The 16,022-nt window shown below is 38.5% G+C and overlaps 2 protein-coding genes across 2 annotated transcripts; one reads left to right on the forward strand and one right to left on the reverse strand.

Moving 5' to 3' along the window:
* Positions 1–228: 228 nt before the first annotated feature.
* Positions 229–777, reverse strand: LOC148210939 (uncharacterized). The gene is made up of 2 exons (XM_088125252.1): positions 608–777; positions 229–457 (listed from the first exon to the last, which is right to left on the reverse strand). Exons 1-2 carry the CDS (start codon positions 775–777, stop codon positions 229–231), a joined length of 399 nt encoding a protein of 132 aa, XP_087981378.1.
* An 8,620-nt stretch (positions 778–9,397) lies between these two features.
* Positions 9,398–13,384, forward strand: LOC111022544 (P-loop containing nucleoside triphosphate hydrolases superfamily protein). Its single transcript, XM_022299708.2, has 10 exons — positions 9,398–10,036; positions 10,123–10,206; positions 10,424–10,585; positions 10,679–10,785; positions 10,857–11,032; positions 11,120–11,284; positions 11,378–11,596; positions 11,693–11,730; positions 12,262–12,389; positions 12,474–13,384. The coding sequence occupies exons 1-10, from the start codon at positions 9,832–9,834 to the stop codon at positions 13,101–13,103; spliced, it is 1,914 nt and encodes a 637-aa protein (XP_022155400.1). The 5' UTR covers positions 9,398–9,831; the 3' UTR covers positions 13,104–13,384.
* Positions 13,385–16,022: the final 2,638 nt, after the last annotated feature.

Below are 16,022 nucleotides of genomic sequence, written 5' to 3' on the forward strand. Positions count from 1 at the left end.
TTCCAACTGCTGGTGTGAACTCCTCCCAAGAGGCTAGGATGATAGACTCTCAGGAGGTTGACATCCTTGGGTCCTAGGGCGAGCTCGGGTCATACCTCGGAAACAGCTGAGGCTTTTCCACCTTCTCCCAGCTTTGTTGCTTTTGTCTTTGTCCTTTCAAACCTTTGTACTTGGCCGCGAGGTCTATACACCTCGGCCAAAACTTCACTTACTAATGTAATATCCTTTTTAAACTGTCTTCCTTTTTTTATCAAGGAGGTCGAGGTTGATGAGCAACTCTTCCTCGTTCCTAACCTGCTCGTAGTAGTCTATTCTCTCTGTTGGCATTCCAATTTCTACAGGCACCACGGCTTCGGAGCCAAATGCCATGATGAAGGGAGTTTCGCCAGTGGACTTCCGAGGCGTAGTTCGGTAGGACCAGAGTACTTCAGATAGCTCCTCGGTCCACCGTCCTTTCCTTGCGTCCAGTCATAGCTTAAGGTCACGCTTAATGATTTTGTTGACCGCCTTTACTTACCTGTTGGCTTCTGGGTGAGTTGGGGATGAGCAGAGGTGGTTAATCCCGAGCTTGTGGCAAAAATGTTTGAACTTGGCGTTATCAAACTACTTGCCATTGTTCGTCACAATAGCGATGGGTATGCCGAAACGGCAGACCACGTTTGTCCAAATAAAAGTCGTGACTCTAGCCTCCGTGATTGTCGAGAGTGCTTCGGCCTCAGCCCACTTGGTGAAGTAATCCACGGCTACAACGACATACTTAGTCAGCCCCATCCCCATTGTGCAAAGGGCCATGGTGCTGAGATCGAAGTCAACAGCTCGGGAGGTTGATGAAGTTTGTAAAGCACTGGCAATTGTCACACGCTTTCACAAATTCTTTTGCATCTTGATCCACTGTGGGCCAGTAATAACCTTGACGAATGACCTTCGCCGATAATGACCTGGCCCCCGAGTGATTGCCACAGACCCCTTCATGCACTTCCCTCAGGACATAATTCCCATCTTCTTTGGAAATGCACTTGAGGAGGGGTAAGGAGAATCCGCGTCGATACATTGTTCCATCTCGGAGCAAGTACCGAGCTGCTTTCCTTATCATCTTTTTGGCTTCCCTCGGGTTTATTGGGATATTGCCTTCTAGGAAGGAAGTTCCTGATCGGATCCATCCATGACGGAGGCTGGGAGTTGACTTCCATCATATCCGGCTCCAAAATGAAAGGGTTATCCAAGATTTCCACCGGGACCGATCTCGCCAGGTCGGTCTCGTAGGCTGATGCTAATTTGACCAAGGCATCAACATTGGAGTTTTGTGACCTCGAAATCTGGCTTATTTCGTAAGCTTGAAAATAGGCGAGGTCCGATCTGACCTTTCCCAAATATTTCTCCATCCGAAAATCTTTTGTCTAATACTCTTCTTTGATCTGATTCACTATCAGCTGTGAATCACTGAAAATTTGAAGGTGGCTGGCTCCAAGTCCTCTTGTCATGCGCAGTCCGGCCAACAGGGCTTCGTACTCGGCCTCATTATTTGAGGTACGGAAGTTGAAGCGAAGGCGTACTCAAAACACATGCCATCCGAGACGAGAAGAAACACACCTGCACCACATCCTTTCTCATTTGAAGACCCGTCCACGTACATCGTCCATGGTTGGTCGGACGCGGATGTTTGAGCCGGTGGGGGAGTAAGTCCGGCTATGAAGTCTGCGACGACCTACTCCTTCACAGCTGTTCAGGGCTCGAACTGAATATCATACTCACTAGCTCAATCTGCCAGATGTTTCTGATTTATGAAAGACTTGCTTCAAAGGCAAGTTTGTTAGCACAGTGTTGGCTTGGAAGTACGGCCTCAACCTTCGTGCCGAGGTGACTAAGGCGAGGGCCAGTTTCTCCATTTGGGGATACCTCGTCTTGGCCTTGATCATGACCTTACTTGTGTAGTAAACAGGGCTTTACCGCACTCCGTCTTGCTTAATTAGGGCCAAACTGACTGCATTGTCGGTCACGACCGAATATAAATGTAATTTGTCTCCTAGCATAGGCTTTGCGAGCAATGGTACCAAGCAGAGGTAGCTTTTGAGTTCTTTAAAGGCTGTTTCACAATCGGCTATCCATTCAATAGGTCCTTTCTTTCTTAGGGTTTTGAAGAAAATGATGCATTTATCCGTGGACCTGGAGACAAACCTATTAAGGGTGGCGATTATCCCGTTAAGGCACTGTAGCTGCTTAAGAGTCCTTGGGGCTTGCATCTCGAGCACAACCCTTATCTTCTCTGAGTTAGCCTCTATGCCACGATTATTCACCATGAACCCCAGAAACTTGCCAGATGAGACTCCAAAAGCGCACTTGGTAGGATTTAACTTCATCTGGTACTTTTGGATGACCTCGAAAGTTTCAGTCAGGTCGGTCAGGTACGACCTGAACTGCTGTCTCTTGACAAGCATGTCGTCCACGTAGACTTCCATATTGCGTCCGATCTGGTTGGTGAACATCCTGTTCACCATCCTTTGATAAGTTGCCTCTACGTTCTTTAGACCGAAGGGCATGACTTTATAGCAGTATAGGCCTTGATCGGTTATGAAGGAGGTGTGGACTTGGTCTGGCTCATGCATTTTTATCTGGTTGTATCTGGAATAGGCATCCATGAAGGTGAGCAGCTCGTGCACGACAATAGCATCCACGAGCTGGTCGATCCTCGGCAACGGGAAACAATCTTTTAGGCAAGCCTTGTTAAGATTGGTGAAATCTACGTACACTCTCCATTTCCCGTTGGATTTTTTAACTAAGACGACGTTAGAGAGCCACTCGGGATACAAAATTTCTTTAATGTATTAAGCTTTTAGAAGTTTGTTTACTTTCTCAACAATTACATCACTCACCTCTCTATTTACAGTTCTTCTTTTTTGCTTGACAGGTCGGAATGATGGGTCGATGTTGAGGCGATGAACCATAATCTTCGGATCTATGCCCGACATGTCCTCATGAGACCACACGAACACATTTGAGTTCGCCCTGAGGAAGGAGATGAGCTCTTCCCTATCCGCGACCCCCAGCTTGGTGCCTATGCTCACTTGCTTCTTCGGGCTGAGCAAAGTGACAAGCTCCAACTCCTTTGTGGGTGCAGCTATCTCCTACTTATTATCTTGGGGCAACTGGTCCTCGGAAGCTAGACTTAGAAGATTCGGCTGCTCCTCCAAAGCACACACTGTTGATCCCTTGAGTGCGGAAGTATAGCACTCTGGAGATGTTTTCTGCTCTCCTCGTATCATGCCGACTCCGTTCACCGTAGATTACTTCATGACTTGATGCAGAATTGATGGGATGGCCCGGAGTGAATGAATTATAGGTCGTCCAAAGATGGCTTTGTAAGCCAACCGACCATCAATCACCACGAACTCGACCATTTTCGTGACTTGTGTGTCACCTTGGCCGATGGTAATGGAAAGGTCAATGCAGCCTTCAGGAGTTACAGATTCTCCAGCGAATCCAACTAAGGGCGTCAGACTTTTCTTTAGCTGTGCCTTGGTCCATCCGAACGTCGAGTAAGTAGTGAGAGATAGGATGTTGGCCGAAGCACCTCCATCGACCAGCATCCTCCTAACCTGAACGTGGTCTATCAGCGGCGAGATCACCAGGGATTGTGGGGTAGGTGTACCCCCTCCAGGCCGGAGTTCGAGAAGGTAATAAGGCAGGTCGGCTTCTGCTCTTGAACGGTGCAATCCTTGCGCCGAGCTATTCTGGCAAGCTCCTTCCTTTTGTTTCCGGATTGGCCCCCACTTGAGCTACCGAAAATAGTGTTGATGACCGTAGGTCGGTCATCCCTCCGAGGCAACATCCTTGAACGCTTCCTCTCTTATTTCTTCTCTGTCGAGCCCGAGCCCGACTTGCCAACATATTTTTTGAAGTAGCCATCTTGAATCAGATCTTCAATCTGGCGCTTCAACTCCCAGCAATTAGAGGTATCATGCCCGTGGTCGCGGTGGAAACGGCAATACCTGTCATTGCTGCGTTTCTCAAGGTCTCCTCTAAGCTTTTCAGGTCGCTTGAGGAGCTTTTCCAATCCATTTTCCTTGATGTTGGTGAGGATCTCAGAGATCGAAATGGTGGTTGGGGTGTACCTTTCATAAGGCCCCCTTCGGTTGGAGTCCGAGCTGGATCTCCTGTAATCAGATCAGCTATGGGAGGGCTGGGAAGACGACCCTTTGTCCTTGGACTTAGAATTGGACCTCCCTTTGTCTTGGCCGACTGACTTCCTCTCGTTAAACCTCATGTCCGTCTGACCTAGCTTGATTCTGAGCTGCTCCTACCCATCTATAACTTTTTTGGCCTTTTGTAAGACCTCAGCAAAGGTTGACAGCATTTATTCACCCAGTTTAACCGTCAAAGTCTCATCGGCCAGGCCGGTAAGGAAGTAGCACATGGCCGAGTCATCGGAGCAATGCGCGACATTAAGCTGCTTCTCCTCGAAGCGGGTCACATATTTTCTCAAAGTCTCGCCTTCTTTCTGTCGAATAGTGGCGAGGCGAGTGATACTTTTCCTGTCATAATACCAAAAAGAGAATTGGCTAATGAACTCCTTCCTCAGCTGATTGTAGGTCGAGATCCACTTGGCCGGCAGCCTCCTGTACCAGAGCCGAGCGCTCTCCGTGAGAGCGATCTGGAAGGCTCGGCACTTGATATCGTTAGACACTGTTTGAAAGTCCATAAGGCCCTCAAATACCTTCACATAGTCCTTTGGGTCCTTAGACCCGTTGTAGGGTTTCATGGCAGGCATTTTGAACTTTGGAGGGATTGGGGCCTTCAAGATGTCTGAGGTGAACGGTGATTCATCCATCTTGCCATCCTCAAAGGAACTTTCCTTCCTCTCGCACTTCGCCTTGAGTGCCTCAACCTGTTCGTCAAATCTATGCTTCATCAGATCGAACTTTGCCCTCGTAATCACGGCCTCCGGTGTCAACGGCTTATACTTCAACTAGGCCTTGAGGTCGGAGTTTGAGTATTTGTGAGAACAGGATGGAGAGATCCTTGGTCCCTGCGGGGCATTCCTCTTTTTATTGACCATGTGCTTTCGAAGGTCATGATCCCTCAAGCTAAAGTCGATCCCACCATTGTCGGCGACGGGCTCATAGTCATCGGGATGGATGGGGGGATCTTGATCATCTCCATCTTCTGGCAGGTCGTATGCCTCGCCTAGGGCCTTGGAATGAGACCCCGTTCGATTTGACCTTATCATTTCATTATATGTCTCCTCCATGGTGCGCACTCGGTTGCGCATATCATCTAACTCCCGCTGGAGGGTAGCGAGAACCTCAGGGTCTGCAGCTGGCACGACCCTTCGAGAAACTTTTTTCGAGGTCCCACCTCGACCTCGGTTGGTCTTGCTGGGCCTAGGGTGTGCTGGAGGCAGGACGGTGTTGGCATTGCAGGTGGACCTCCGAGGTGGCTCCACCTCTTGCCCTGCCCTAGCCTGGTCTTCAGTTAATTTGGCGTCAACTTCACGTTGAACACTATTGTTTGCATTCAAAGCCTTCCGTTCAGCGGTGTTCGCAGAATCTGCTGGGTGGATCATCTCGGATCGGATTGCTTTGGTTGCTGGAACGTCTTGCAATGTTGTTTCCCACAGACGACGCCAAATGTTTATGCGAGAATTTACACAATTCAATCTAGCTCGAACCCGGTCCTTGCTCCGACCTGAAAGGCTAAGGGAGGACCTGCACAAGAGGGCAAAATCTCCGACGCTCAAGTCAGTAAGCAGCTCGAATTAAATATTAAGTTCGAGGAGAAATTCGATAGCTGACGGTGAAATGAAGCCCTCTATTTATAGGTTTAGGTTCCGACAGGGGTTGCGATAGGCGGTTACCTGGTTGGATTTGAGGTCGGACGTGTCGGGTTTGAGCAGATCGAACTCGGACACATTCCTGGAAATGACAGGTTGGTTCCTCAAAAGGAAATGGTAAGATTTTCATCTCAGGAGGTTCCGCGATGGAGCTTCGTAAGTTTGTTTCTTCGAATCCTCCATCAGCAGCCAAATCTTTGTCCTCTACGTGGCAATAGGATTTTTCATCCCCAAACACGGGGCTTCCCTAGACCTATCATCAACATAAGTTCTTTGCCACGCAGCAAGTCCCCTATTGGCATCGTTGAAATTCTATATAAAGCCACCAACTTCATTCTCTTCCACGTCAATTCATCAAGCAAAAACTAAATTTCTCTTCTTCAATTCTTGCTCTCAAAATCTCTAAATTCTCATTCTCTCATATATCAAAATTTGCTAATTTTTGTTATTGTGAGATATACATTAGAGTGAGAGCTTAGTCTATGTTTTTTAGTGTAATTGTATAATTCACCTTTGTGAGGTAGTTTATTTGTATTGTTTATTTTACTTTATTTGTGATTTTGTATTAAGGTGTGGGTGGATGTACCTTGGAATCGTGAGAGTGGTTTGACCATGAACTAGTGAAAATGGTCGTAGTAGTTTGATCTTGAACGAGTGAAAATGAATGGTATAAGTTTGGATCCTGGACTTGCAAAAGGAATCTTGGGGAGTGAGGTAGGAATTTCCGAACCACTATAAAAATTCTTGATGTCATATTTTTATCTCTACTCTTTTAGTATGTGCATTTAAATTTCGTTCGATTTTACAATTGCTTGTTATTCTTGAGTTTACATTTTTAAAATCTAAAAATTGGCAAACAACCCCCTTATAGTATTGCCATATCGATAAGGACTCATCAAAAACTATTTTAAGTATAAAGACGTAGCTATTAAATATAACTTCCAAAGTCCAAAAATCTATAAAAATATTTTAAAGTATAATGATATATTATTATCATTATTATTATTTTCTGAAGAAGAAAAGTATAATGATATCTTAGATACAATAAGTTAGGCCAATTTTATAAATTAAATATTAAAAAATTATTGTAGGAGGTGGAAACGAGATATATCTATTACATTTTTCTTTTCTTGTTTTGTTTTGTTTTTCTGTTTTATCAAATTATTAACCAAAAGATGGACTATCCTTTTCGAAAGTTAACTGTAACTGTAAGCAATAAAATATCGGTCAAATATTATATTATTTCACTTTTCATAATAGATTTACGTGAAAGACGTTTGTCAGACTCATCATAATGATTAAGGTTTGGTTTAATAAGAAATTTCATTTCATTATTTTCTGTTTTTTTTTTAAACTATATATATGTCTAAATTACATTTTGAACACTTAGTGAAGTTTAAAAATTAAAAATAAAATTTTGAAAAAAATACTTATTTTAATTATTAAGATGTTGCTATACTTTAAAATTATTTCTAAACTAAAGCAACTCTAAATAAATTATGGTAAAATTTGAATCTAGGTCCTTTAATTTTAAAGAAAAATATTAATGTCTTAATCATGATTAGTTGAGTTAAATTTAGGTAGACAATAATATATGTATTAAAAAAGGAATCCTCAATTTTATTGATTTTTATTCTTTATTTATAATTTTTCTACTTTTATTTATTATTTCAAAATTTGGTCAATTAAGAGAGTAGATATATGTCAAATTAATTAGGATTATATTTAAAATTTTTGGTCCCTTTCATTTAATATCACATTCCACTCATTTAGGTCAAAATCTTGTTTCGCTTTGATATTGGGAAAGGTAAACAAATTGATAAACTTCAAATAAAGATGATAAGAAAAAAAATTCTATAAAAAGAAATATGATGGCCACTTCAGTAAAATTGAAATGTTTATTCATTTATCTATTGAAATGTCAAAAATGCCCCGCGTAATATGGCTGTCACTTTGTGTCATTAAGTAAACATACGTAAGGAAAAAAAAATAGTTATACGTTTAGTAATTTAATAGTTACGAGAATGATAGTCATCATATTGTAATACTTTTATAGAATAATTAAGAAAATTTTTAATATATGATTAAAAAAATTATTTTTGCTTATTTATTTTTAAGTCATACAAATGAGTTTTTTAGTTTTGTAATTTATTATTTTAGAAAATTTTAGAATCTTAATCAAATTTCACGATTTTTTTTCTCTAGAGATATAAAGTACTATTAAAAGGGGTGTGTTTCATACCAATTTTATTTATGTTCCATTTTTTAAAAAATATTTTTTTACCAAGATTTATTTTAGATTTATAATTTACTTATCCAAATATTTTTATAATAATCAACCATTTAAATATCAAGAAACTAGTTTTAGAAAATCGTCTTACCGTTTTCTGAAATTAAAAGAAAATCTCAAAGGCATTCTTAAAAGAGAAAACAAATTTAAATGAAGAACCGAAAGAAAAAAAGTTAAGAAATAAACATAAATTAAAAAAATAAAAAGTGTTAAATTGAATGTCTTTTTTTTTTCTCTCTCTCTCTATTTTTGATAATATAATGTCACATAAATTCGACGTAATCATTATTACCTTCGTTTTGTCAACATGGAAATTTATAAAATCTCTGTATTTAGGCGTTAGACCTAATTTAATTATGTTTTCACCAAATATTTGAATATAATGAGCAGATAAAACGTGAATTCCAACGTAATTCAACTAATTTAGAGTAGGTGGTTTAAAAATAGAAATTAAAAAAAGAGATTGGATTAAAACAAAATTATTTTAAAATCTATGGTTGTAGATTTGAAAATTGAATCTCAATTTAAAAAAAGAAAAATAGAAGATGTTTGGTAGTATATTTGTAAATTAGTGTTTGTTGGCTACAAAAATATTTTAAATCTAAAATAATGTTAATTAATTAATTAACATATATGATATAATTTTTGTAGAATTATTATTTTACAATATTATATATTTTTTACTTTTACAAAAATTAAATGAGTTTATAATATCATATCATATATTTATCAAAATTTTTATTTTTTTCAATGTAATTCAATATTTTAAATACTATTTTCAGAATTTCAACAGAATTCGAAAACAAAATTATTTTTAAAAATAAATTTGTCAATTATTATTCATCGACTCAATTGATTAAGAATATAAAAACAATAAACAAAATCAGAGTCCTTACACTGTATATACCTTCAACTCAAAGATAAAAGATTCAAATGCACCCATGGAAAAGAAATAATGATTAGATAAAAACCTCTTGAAGAAGAAGGAACAAAAAAGCATTATAACTGAAAAGGATATTATTTAACTTTATTTTCACTTTTCCCCATCCGCTCCTCTCTGAAACACATAATTTGTCCTTCTTTTTTTTAATATGAAAAATCGAACTTTACAGTTCAGTACTTAGAGATGATAGATCTTGACCATCTAAAAAAGATTCTTACAAGCTCCAACGACAGAACATTTTTTTTTTCGGGGAAAATTAATAAAATAAACAAAACATTTTGCTGGTGGTCATTCTTATTTGTTGTCCCCCCCAACTGTGGAAGAAGTTTCACCACCTCTCAATCAGGGTTCTTGTGGAGTGTTCAATTATTGAAACTTTTGAAAGTTACTCACTCCACCCACCTCTTTTTTCCCCCTTTTTTTCCCACACCCACTTGCTTTTTTTCTTTTTTGTTTGAAAACTCTTCTTCTTCTCTCTGATGCTTATTTTCTAGGGCTTGCTCTGTTTTTCCTCTTTCTTAAATCCCATGTCCCAAACCCAGATGTAGCTTTTTTTTTTGCTTTGTTTTAAACTTCATTCTTAAAAACGTTTTTGATCTCGGGTTTGTGAAGAACTGCTCCATTTCCCTGGATTAGATTCTGTTTTTCCCATTTTTGACTTCTGTTCTCCTTTATTTGAAGAGCAATTTATGTTGATTTTCCCCCCTTTTTGTGTTTGATATTCTCATTTCAAAGTTGGGTCTTCGTTTCTTGAGTACTGCATTTCATAAAATGTTCATTTGTGGAGAGAAAGAAGAGATGTTATTGAAATCCTCATCCCCTGTGGGATCAAGCTCAGATTCCTCTACTGGGCTCCCTCCAGCTCCGATGTCGTCGGGTTCGCCCCTGCTCGCACTCGGGTCTATTTGTACAGATGTGAGTGTTGTTCCAGAGCATACACAGACTGAGCTCCATCAGTCAATATTGAATCTAGAAGGTGAGGTTCTTACTACTTCAGGAGTTGTAACAATTTGTGTTGGTTTTTCATGGTGTAAAAATGGTTGGATTGACTTGATTTTCTAGGCGAAATCGAACAATTGAGATTGAAGCTGAGGCGTTCGGACGAAAAGCGGAGAGAAGCGTTGAATAAGATTCTAGACATTAAAGGTTGTGAACTGATGGTTGATCTTGATCCCTTGTAGAATGCTGTTTTTCTGTTAGTGTTGGTTAAGTATCGCACATCAAAAAGATAAATGGATTTTACAAGGTTTATATATACATGGATTACTCATTTCATCGCCGGATGAAATCTTATAAACCTTCTAGAATGCTGTTTTTCTTGTTAGTGTCTAAATCATGACCTTGTAGTTTGACCTATTTTCAGGAAGCATTCGCGTGTTCTGTCGAGTTCGCCCATTCCTATTGACAGATCGGAGAAGGATTTGTGACCCCATTTCATTGGAACGAGAAAAGGTCATGGTTCGCTCGTTGGGAAGTAGAAAGGAGTTTGAATTTGATAAGGTTTTCTCCAAAGAAGCATCCCAAGGTTAGCTCTTATCTAACATATTGATGTGTGTTTTGAATCAGTTTTGAATTGTAGCTGAATCTATATCTTTCATTCTTGATAAAAAATGAGCAGACGAAATTTATGTTGAGGTTGAACCAATAATCCAATCCGCTCTCGATGGTCGAAACGTATGTATAATAGCTTATGGTCAAACGGGCACGGGAAAGACATATACAATGGTCAGTAATGTGTAAAAACTTGCCGTTATGCTGAGGAAATTCTATTGCTTAAAGTGTTGCCAATTGAACAGGATGGCAGAATGGAGCAGCCAGGGATAGTCCCGCGTGCTCTCGATATGCTCTTTCGACAAACCTCGGTCGCGAATTCGTGTACCATAACATTTTCCATGAGTATGTTGGAGGTTTACATGGGCAGTCTAAGAGACCTTCTGGCCCCAAAGGCAGGCTCAAGAATGTATGAAAGATGGTAAATGCCAGAATTGATCCATAATGCATTCAAGTGGTGAGCCAAATTATTCATTTGCTTACTATGAATTGACTAACTCTGCTACAGCAATCTCAACATTCAAACAGATCAAAAGGGGTTTGTCGAGATAGAGGGTCTCACGGAAGTGCCGATTCCTGATTTTGAAAAAGCAAGATGGTTGTATAATAAGGGAAGGCGGATTCGATCTACTTCCTGGACTAATGTGAATGAAACGTCTAGCCGATCGCACTGGTGCATTTTCTCGTCTTTTCAGTACTCACCAACTTGTTTTCTGGATTATTTTGGCTTGATAGTTACATTATCTTCTTAGCTTCATATATCTAGCTTAACAAAGGTCACCATTTATCGGTGCACGGATGCTTCAAAAGCTAAAACCGAAGTAAGCAAACTATGGATGGTGGATCTTGGAGGAAGCGAGAGGTTGTTGAAAACTGGGGCATGCGGTCTGACGCTCGATGAGGGAAGAGCAATAAATCTCTCGCTTTCGGCTTTGGGGGATGTTATTTCAGCTCTAAGGAGGAAGAGGGGTCATGTACCTTACAGGCAAGTTTTCCCATTACGAAAACTTTTGAAGTGTTTTTCCTTTGACCAATGAAACTGGTTGTTTTCTGAGTTCTGTTTTTGTTTCCTTGGTTGCAGAAACAGCAAGCTAACTCAAATACTCAAAGATTCCCTAGGTATCTTCTTTATGGTACATTGTTCCTTAAAGATTGTCTGAGTTTTTGAAGATTTTGACAAGAATAAAGCAAAAGGCTAAATTTTACTTGTGTATGAAGGATTTGAATTTTCACACCATAGAAACTATCCATTATCCTTACCAATGTCATGAATGAAATTACTACTGTAATTTTTTGTGATCTTAGTTATGAATCTATGCTCTCGAGCTCATTTGGTTTCGCTTGGTATCTTCTCTAGATTCAATTTCTTGTTTTTAGATTCATCCAATCAAATGAATTTTGTGAATTTCTGTTCAGTGGGTTTGTCTATTTGGATTCTGTAAATTGTGACCTAGAAAGTGAATATTTTAAAAATAACATTCACATTAAAAAAGAGTGAAGACACGAAATACAATACCGTTTTTGTTAAATCTCTTGTTTTCAAATTCCTATTTTTAAATCACCAATCAAATGCACTCCTAAAGTCTCCTAAAGTTTCGAAAGAAGCAATTACAATATATCCTTTGAAGTGACTTTGAACGGGTTGTATAGGTGATGGTTCAAAGGTGTTGATGCTTGTGCATTTAAGTCCGTGTGAAGAAGATGTGGCGGAAACGATATGCTCGTTGAGTTTCGCGAAGCGAGCACGAGCGATCGAGACAAGTAGAGAATTACAGGAGGTAGAATTCTAAAGCTTCTCAGTATTTCAAATGTGATTTCTGGATATTCTTGAAAAGTGAGTCCTTTACACCTTTCCAATTTAGGACTTGAAGAAGCAAAGAGAGAGAAGAATTGCAGAGCTTGATGAAACCATGAAGGAAGCTCAAGAGGAATGCCAGAAAGTCAAGAACCAAATACAGAAGGCCGAGTTTCTACTAAGCGAAAACAAGAAACTATTTTCTACTGATCATCATCCATGTATCGAAACTCCAGAGACGAACGATATAGCACCCGAGGAAGATCGAAAGGAAGTCATAATCACACCCAAGAAATCTAAAGCTCCAAGTAAAACTATCATTTCAAGTTCTTTGCCTCGTTTCATGACTTCGACAATGGCGAGTCGCCAAAGACAAAGTGCTGCAGAAAACAAAGTGGTGATGGGGAGAGCGAAAAGTTTGAGATTCGGAACGAGAAGCTCTGTCCAATTCTCAAGTTCCCAGTCCATTAGTTACTCAGATTTTCGTATCAGAGCAAGTTTACAAATTTCAAATAAGAAATCGCGGTATGCAGAATCCGACACCCTCTCAACAGAAAATCCTAAAGTCAATGGCCCAGAGTTGAAGAAAGATCCATTGCCATTGCCATTGCCACAAAGCAAACTGGTAACTTCATCTGATCCGAACTCGAGAGTTACGCTATCTCGTCACCGGAGAAGGATGTCCGATCTAATCTAACCGTTGAAGGATATGGAAAGAAACTTGTTGATATGTGATTCTTGTTCATTTTTCTTTTCCCCTGTTTCTGATTGTGCTAATTGGAGTTGTTTCTTTGGTGACTTGGTGTGTGAAAATAGGGTTAGCAGATTGGCTGTTGGCTGTTGGGGATCTGTTGATATTTTTACATGATCCTGGTGTATCTTGCTTTTTTTTTTAGGCTTGTTTGGTCTGGTTAACTTTTTGTTAACATGATATTTGTAACTCATACAAGGATGATAACTTTTAACTATTTTTTCTTATATTTTTTTGTTGGGTTACTTAGTTTGCATAAGATGCCTACCTTTCCTACTCATTTATAATTTATATTGTTTTTTTAATACAACATGTGGAAGTGGAAATTCGAACTCCTGACATTTCTGTGGGAAATATGTTAAAAATATTATAACTAATTAGTTTCCTATTCTTTGGAATTAATTAATTCCCTAGTCTTAAGCAATCCCAATTAGATATTTCATAACTACTTGTAATTAGTTTGATGTTCTCATGCAATTAGTTTCCTTTGATTGCTACATTATTTTAGGAAAACTCGTCCTCTGAATTTAACTCTAAAATTGACGAGTAATACCCACCCCATTTCAAGTTAGTTTAACTTTTAGTCCGTGGTTTGTCAATTAGTTATTTTATTTGGTTCTGGTAATTTTTGCATGACTTAGGGCTACGTACAGGACATGTTAATGAAAAGTGACCCATAATTTGTACAGATGGCCATTTTACCCCTCTAGATTTTCAACACCCCAGATTCCAGAAATCATCCGCATGTGAGTCCCTAACTGTGAATCCCTAAAATCTCCGCGACAAAATCTACCTATTTTTAACTCCTTCTAACTAACTATTATTTTTAATATCATTCAAATTATTTTAAAATCTTATTAATTAATATAATCAAAGTATAGAAGAAACCTCCAAGTAATAAATTTCCCTGTAATCACGTTCTTAAAAAATCTCTACATACCCAAGTGGCTAAATCTACTTATTTTGAATGTCATTCTAACTTATTATTATTCTTAATATCATTCAAACTATTTTAAAATATATTAATTTGTCTACAACAAAATTTAATTAGAGTGTAGAACAAACTTAACAAATTCGTTAATAAATTCCACGGCAGTCACCATTTTAGTTCTCCTTAAATAGTCTTACACGAGTTCCATCAATCATCATTTCTATTATTTGAGATTTTAAATCAAGTAATGTGGGAATTCTATGCAATTGCTCCTAGCCACGGTTTTAGCACATTTCAATTCTATTCGATTTCACCCTACAACAACTCATTGCATATATCCCTAAAGATCATTTTCCAGAAGGAAAGAAAATTACGTGCTTTCATTGTTTAAAAATAGTGTGAGCAAGTCAATCATTATGAGGCAATCAATAGACAGGGATGTGGTGTAGGCCATATTACTTTTGTCGAATGTCATGGGCAACGACTGCTGCATAATTGTGGATACTGACCCCGTATATAGCGTCATCTATGGGGGCAACGAAAGTGCGAAAGTCACTCAAAACGTAGTTTACCTCAGGGGGAAGAAATTTATCTTCATGGACCCTATTGATTTTGACTGTGCTCCCTCTAATTTCTCGTTGGAAGAATTATATGTTTTTCAAAATAAGGAAGAATTGAAGAAGACTATTTATGCAATTGCATTAAAAGTTGTAAGGTGCATCGAAGAAACATGCAACTGGTATGTTCGCTCATCTCGATATGGCGACGTTAAATTATGGATTGTTAGAAAACTCGTACTGGAGCACACTTGTTCAATTGTTGTTGTTCGTAATGACCAAAGGCAAGCGACAATAACACAATGATAAGTAAATGTGTGAAGATAATGTTAGGCATGAACAACGAGAGACGTTGTAGTCCATGTGACATAATTGATTACGTTTCGAAGAAGCATGAAATCAATATTAGTTATGACAAGGTCTGGAGAAGAAGAGAGAAGACTTTAAACTCATTAAGGGGCCACCTAAACAGTCGTTTGCTCTCATCGCGTCTTTTGCAGCCAGGCTGATCGAGAAAAATCTAAGTACCGTGTCTGTCTCTACTTATTTTGTCTTTATTCTGTCTACTACTTATTTTGTCTTTATTCTGTCTATATGCATATTTACCCCATATGTTTTCAGGGATGTACACAACCCATGAGGTTGATGGTGATGGGAGGTTTAAATTTTTCTTGATGAGTCTAGTAGCATCAATAGATGTATGGAAACACTGCCCTTTCAGTATTTTCCATCGAAGGCACGTCCCTAAAAAATATATTCCAATGCCAAGGATCAATTATGTTTTTTGGAGAAGAAGGAGACGATTCGTGAGTTTAAAGGTTGTCATGGTATTAATTATTGTGTCTCCCAATGTAGCTACTTCCTTCGTAGTTTTTAAAAGCAATATTTGATTTTTCAATCCTATTTTTCTACTCATTTTCCACTTTTCTGCATTGATTTTATGTTTTGTTAGGTCATATTTCATACTCTCCTGCATCTTAACTTTTTTTTTTATTTCAAAGTATTCATTTTATAGATTTCATGTTTGAAATTTTGAAATTTCTAAATCTAGATTTTATTTTTGAAATTTTGAACTTAAATGTTTTTTGATTCACTATTTTATTTCCTAAGATCAAGCTGTAGCAAAGAGTTGTTTTAAAGGTTATTTTTACCATAAAATTTTAGGGGTAATCGTATAATAATTTTAGCTATTTTGATGGGAGGGTATATTTGTCTATATTAAATTCTAACGTGAACGATAACTACTTGGTAGCCATTTTTATGATCTTGGATACTTTTAGCCATTTTTCAAATCGCACTATTTTTCGACGGTACTATTTAAACTCTAGTTGCCCCTGAGGTAACTAGAGAATTGACCATATTAAATAGAGCGATTTG

The sequence above is a fragment of the Momordica charantia genome, assembly GCF_013281855.1.
Source record: "Momordica charantia cultivar OHB3-1 chromosome 6 unlocalized genomic scaffold, Mcharantia_2.0 BLBB01000006.1, whole genome shotgun sequence".
NCBI lineage: Eukaryota > Viridiplantae > Streptophyta > Magnoliopsida > Cucurbitales > Cucurbitaceae > Momordica > Momordica charantia.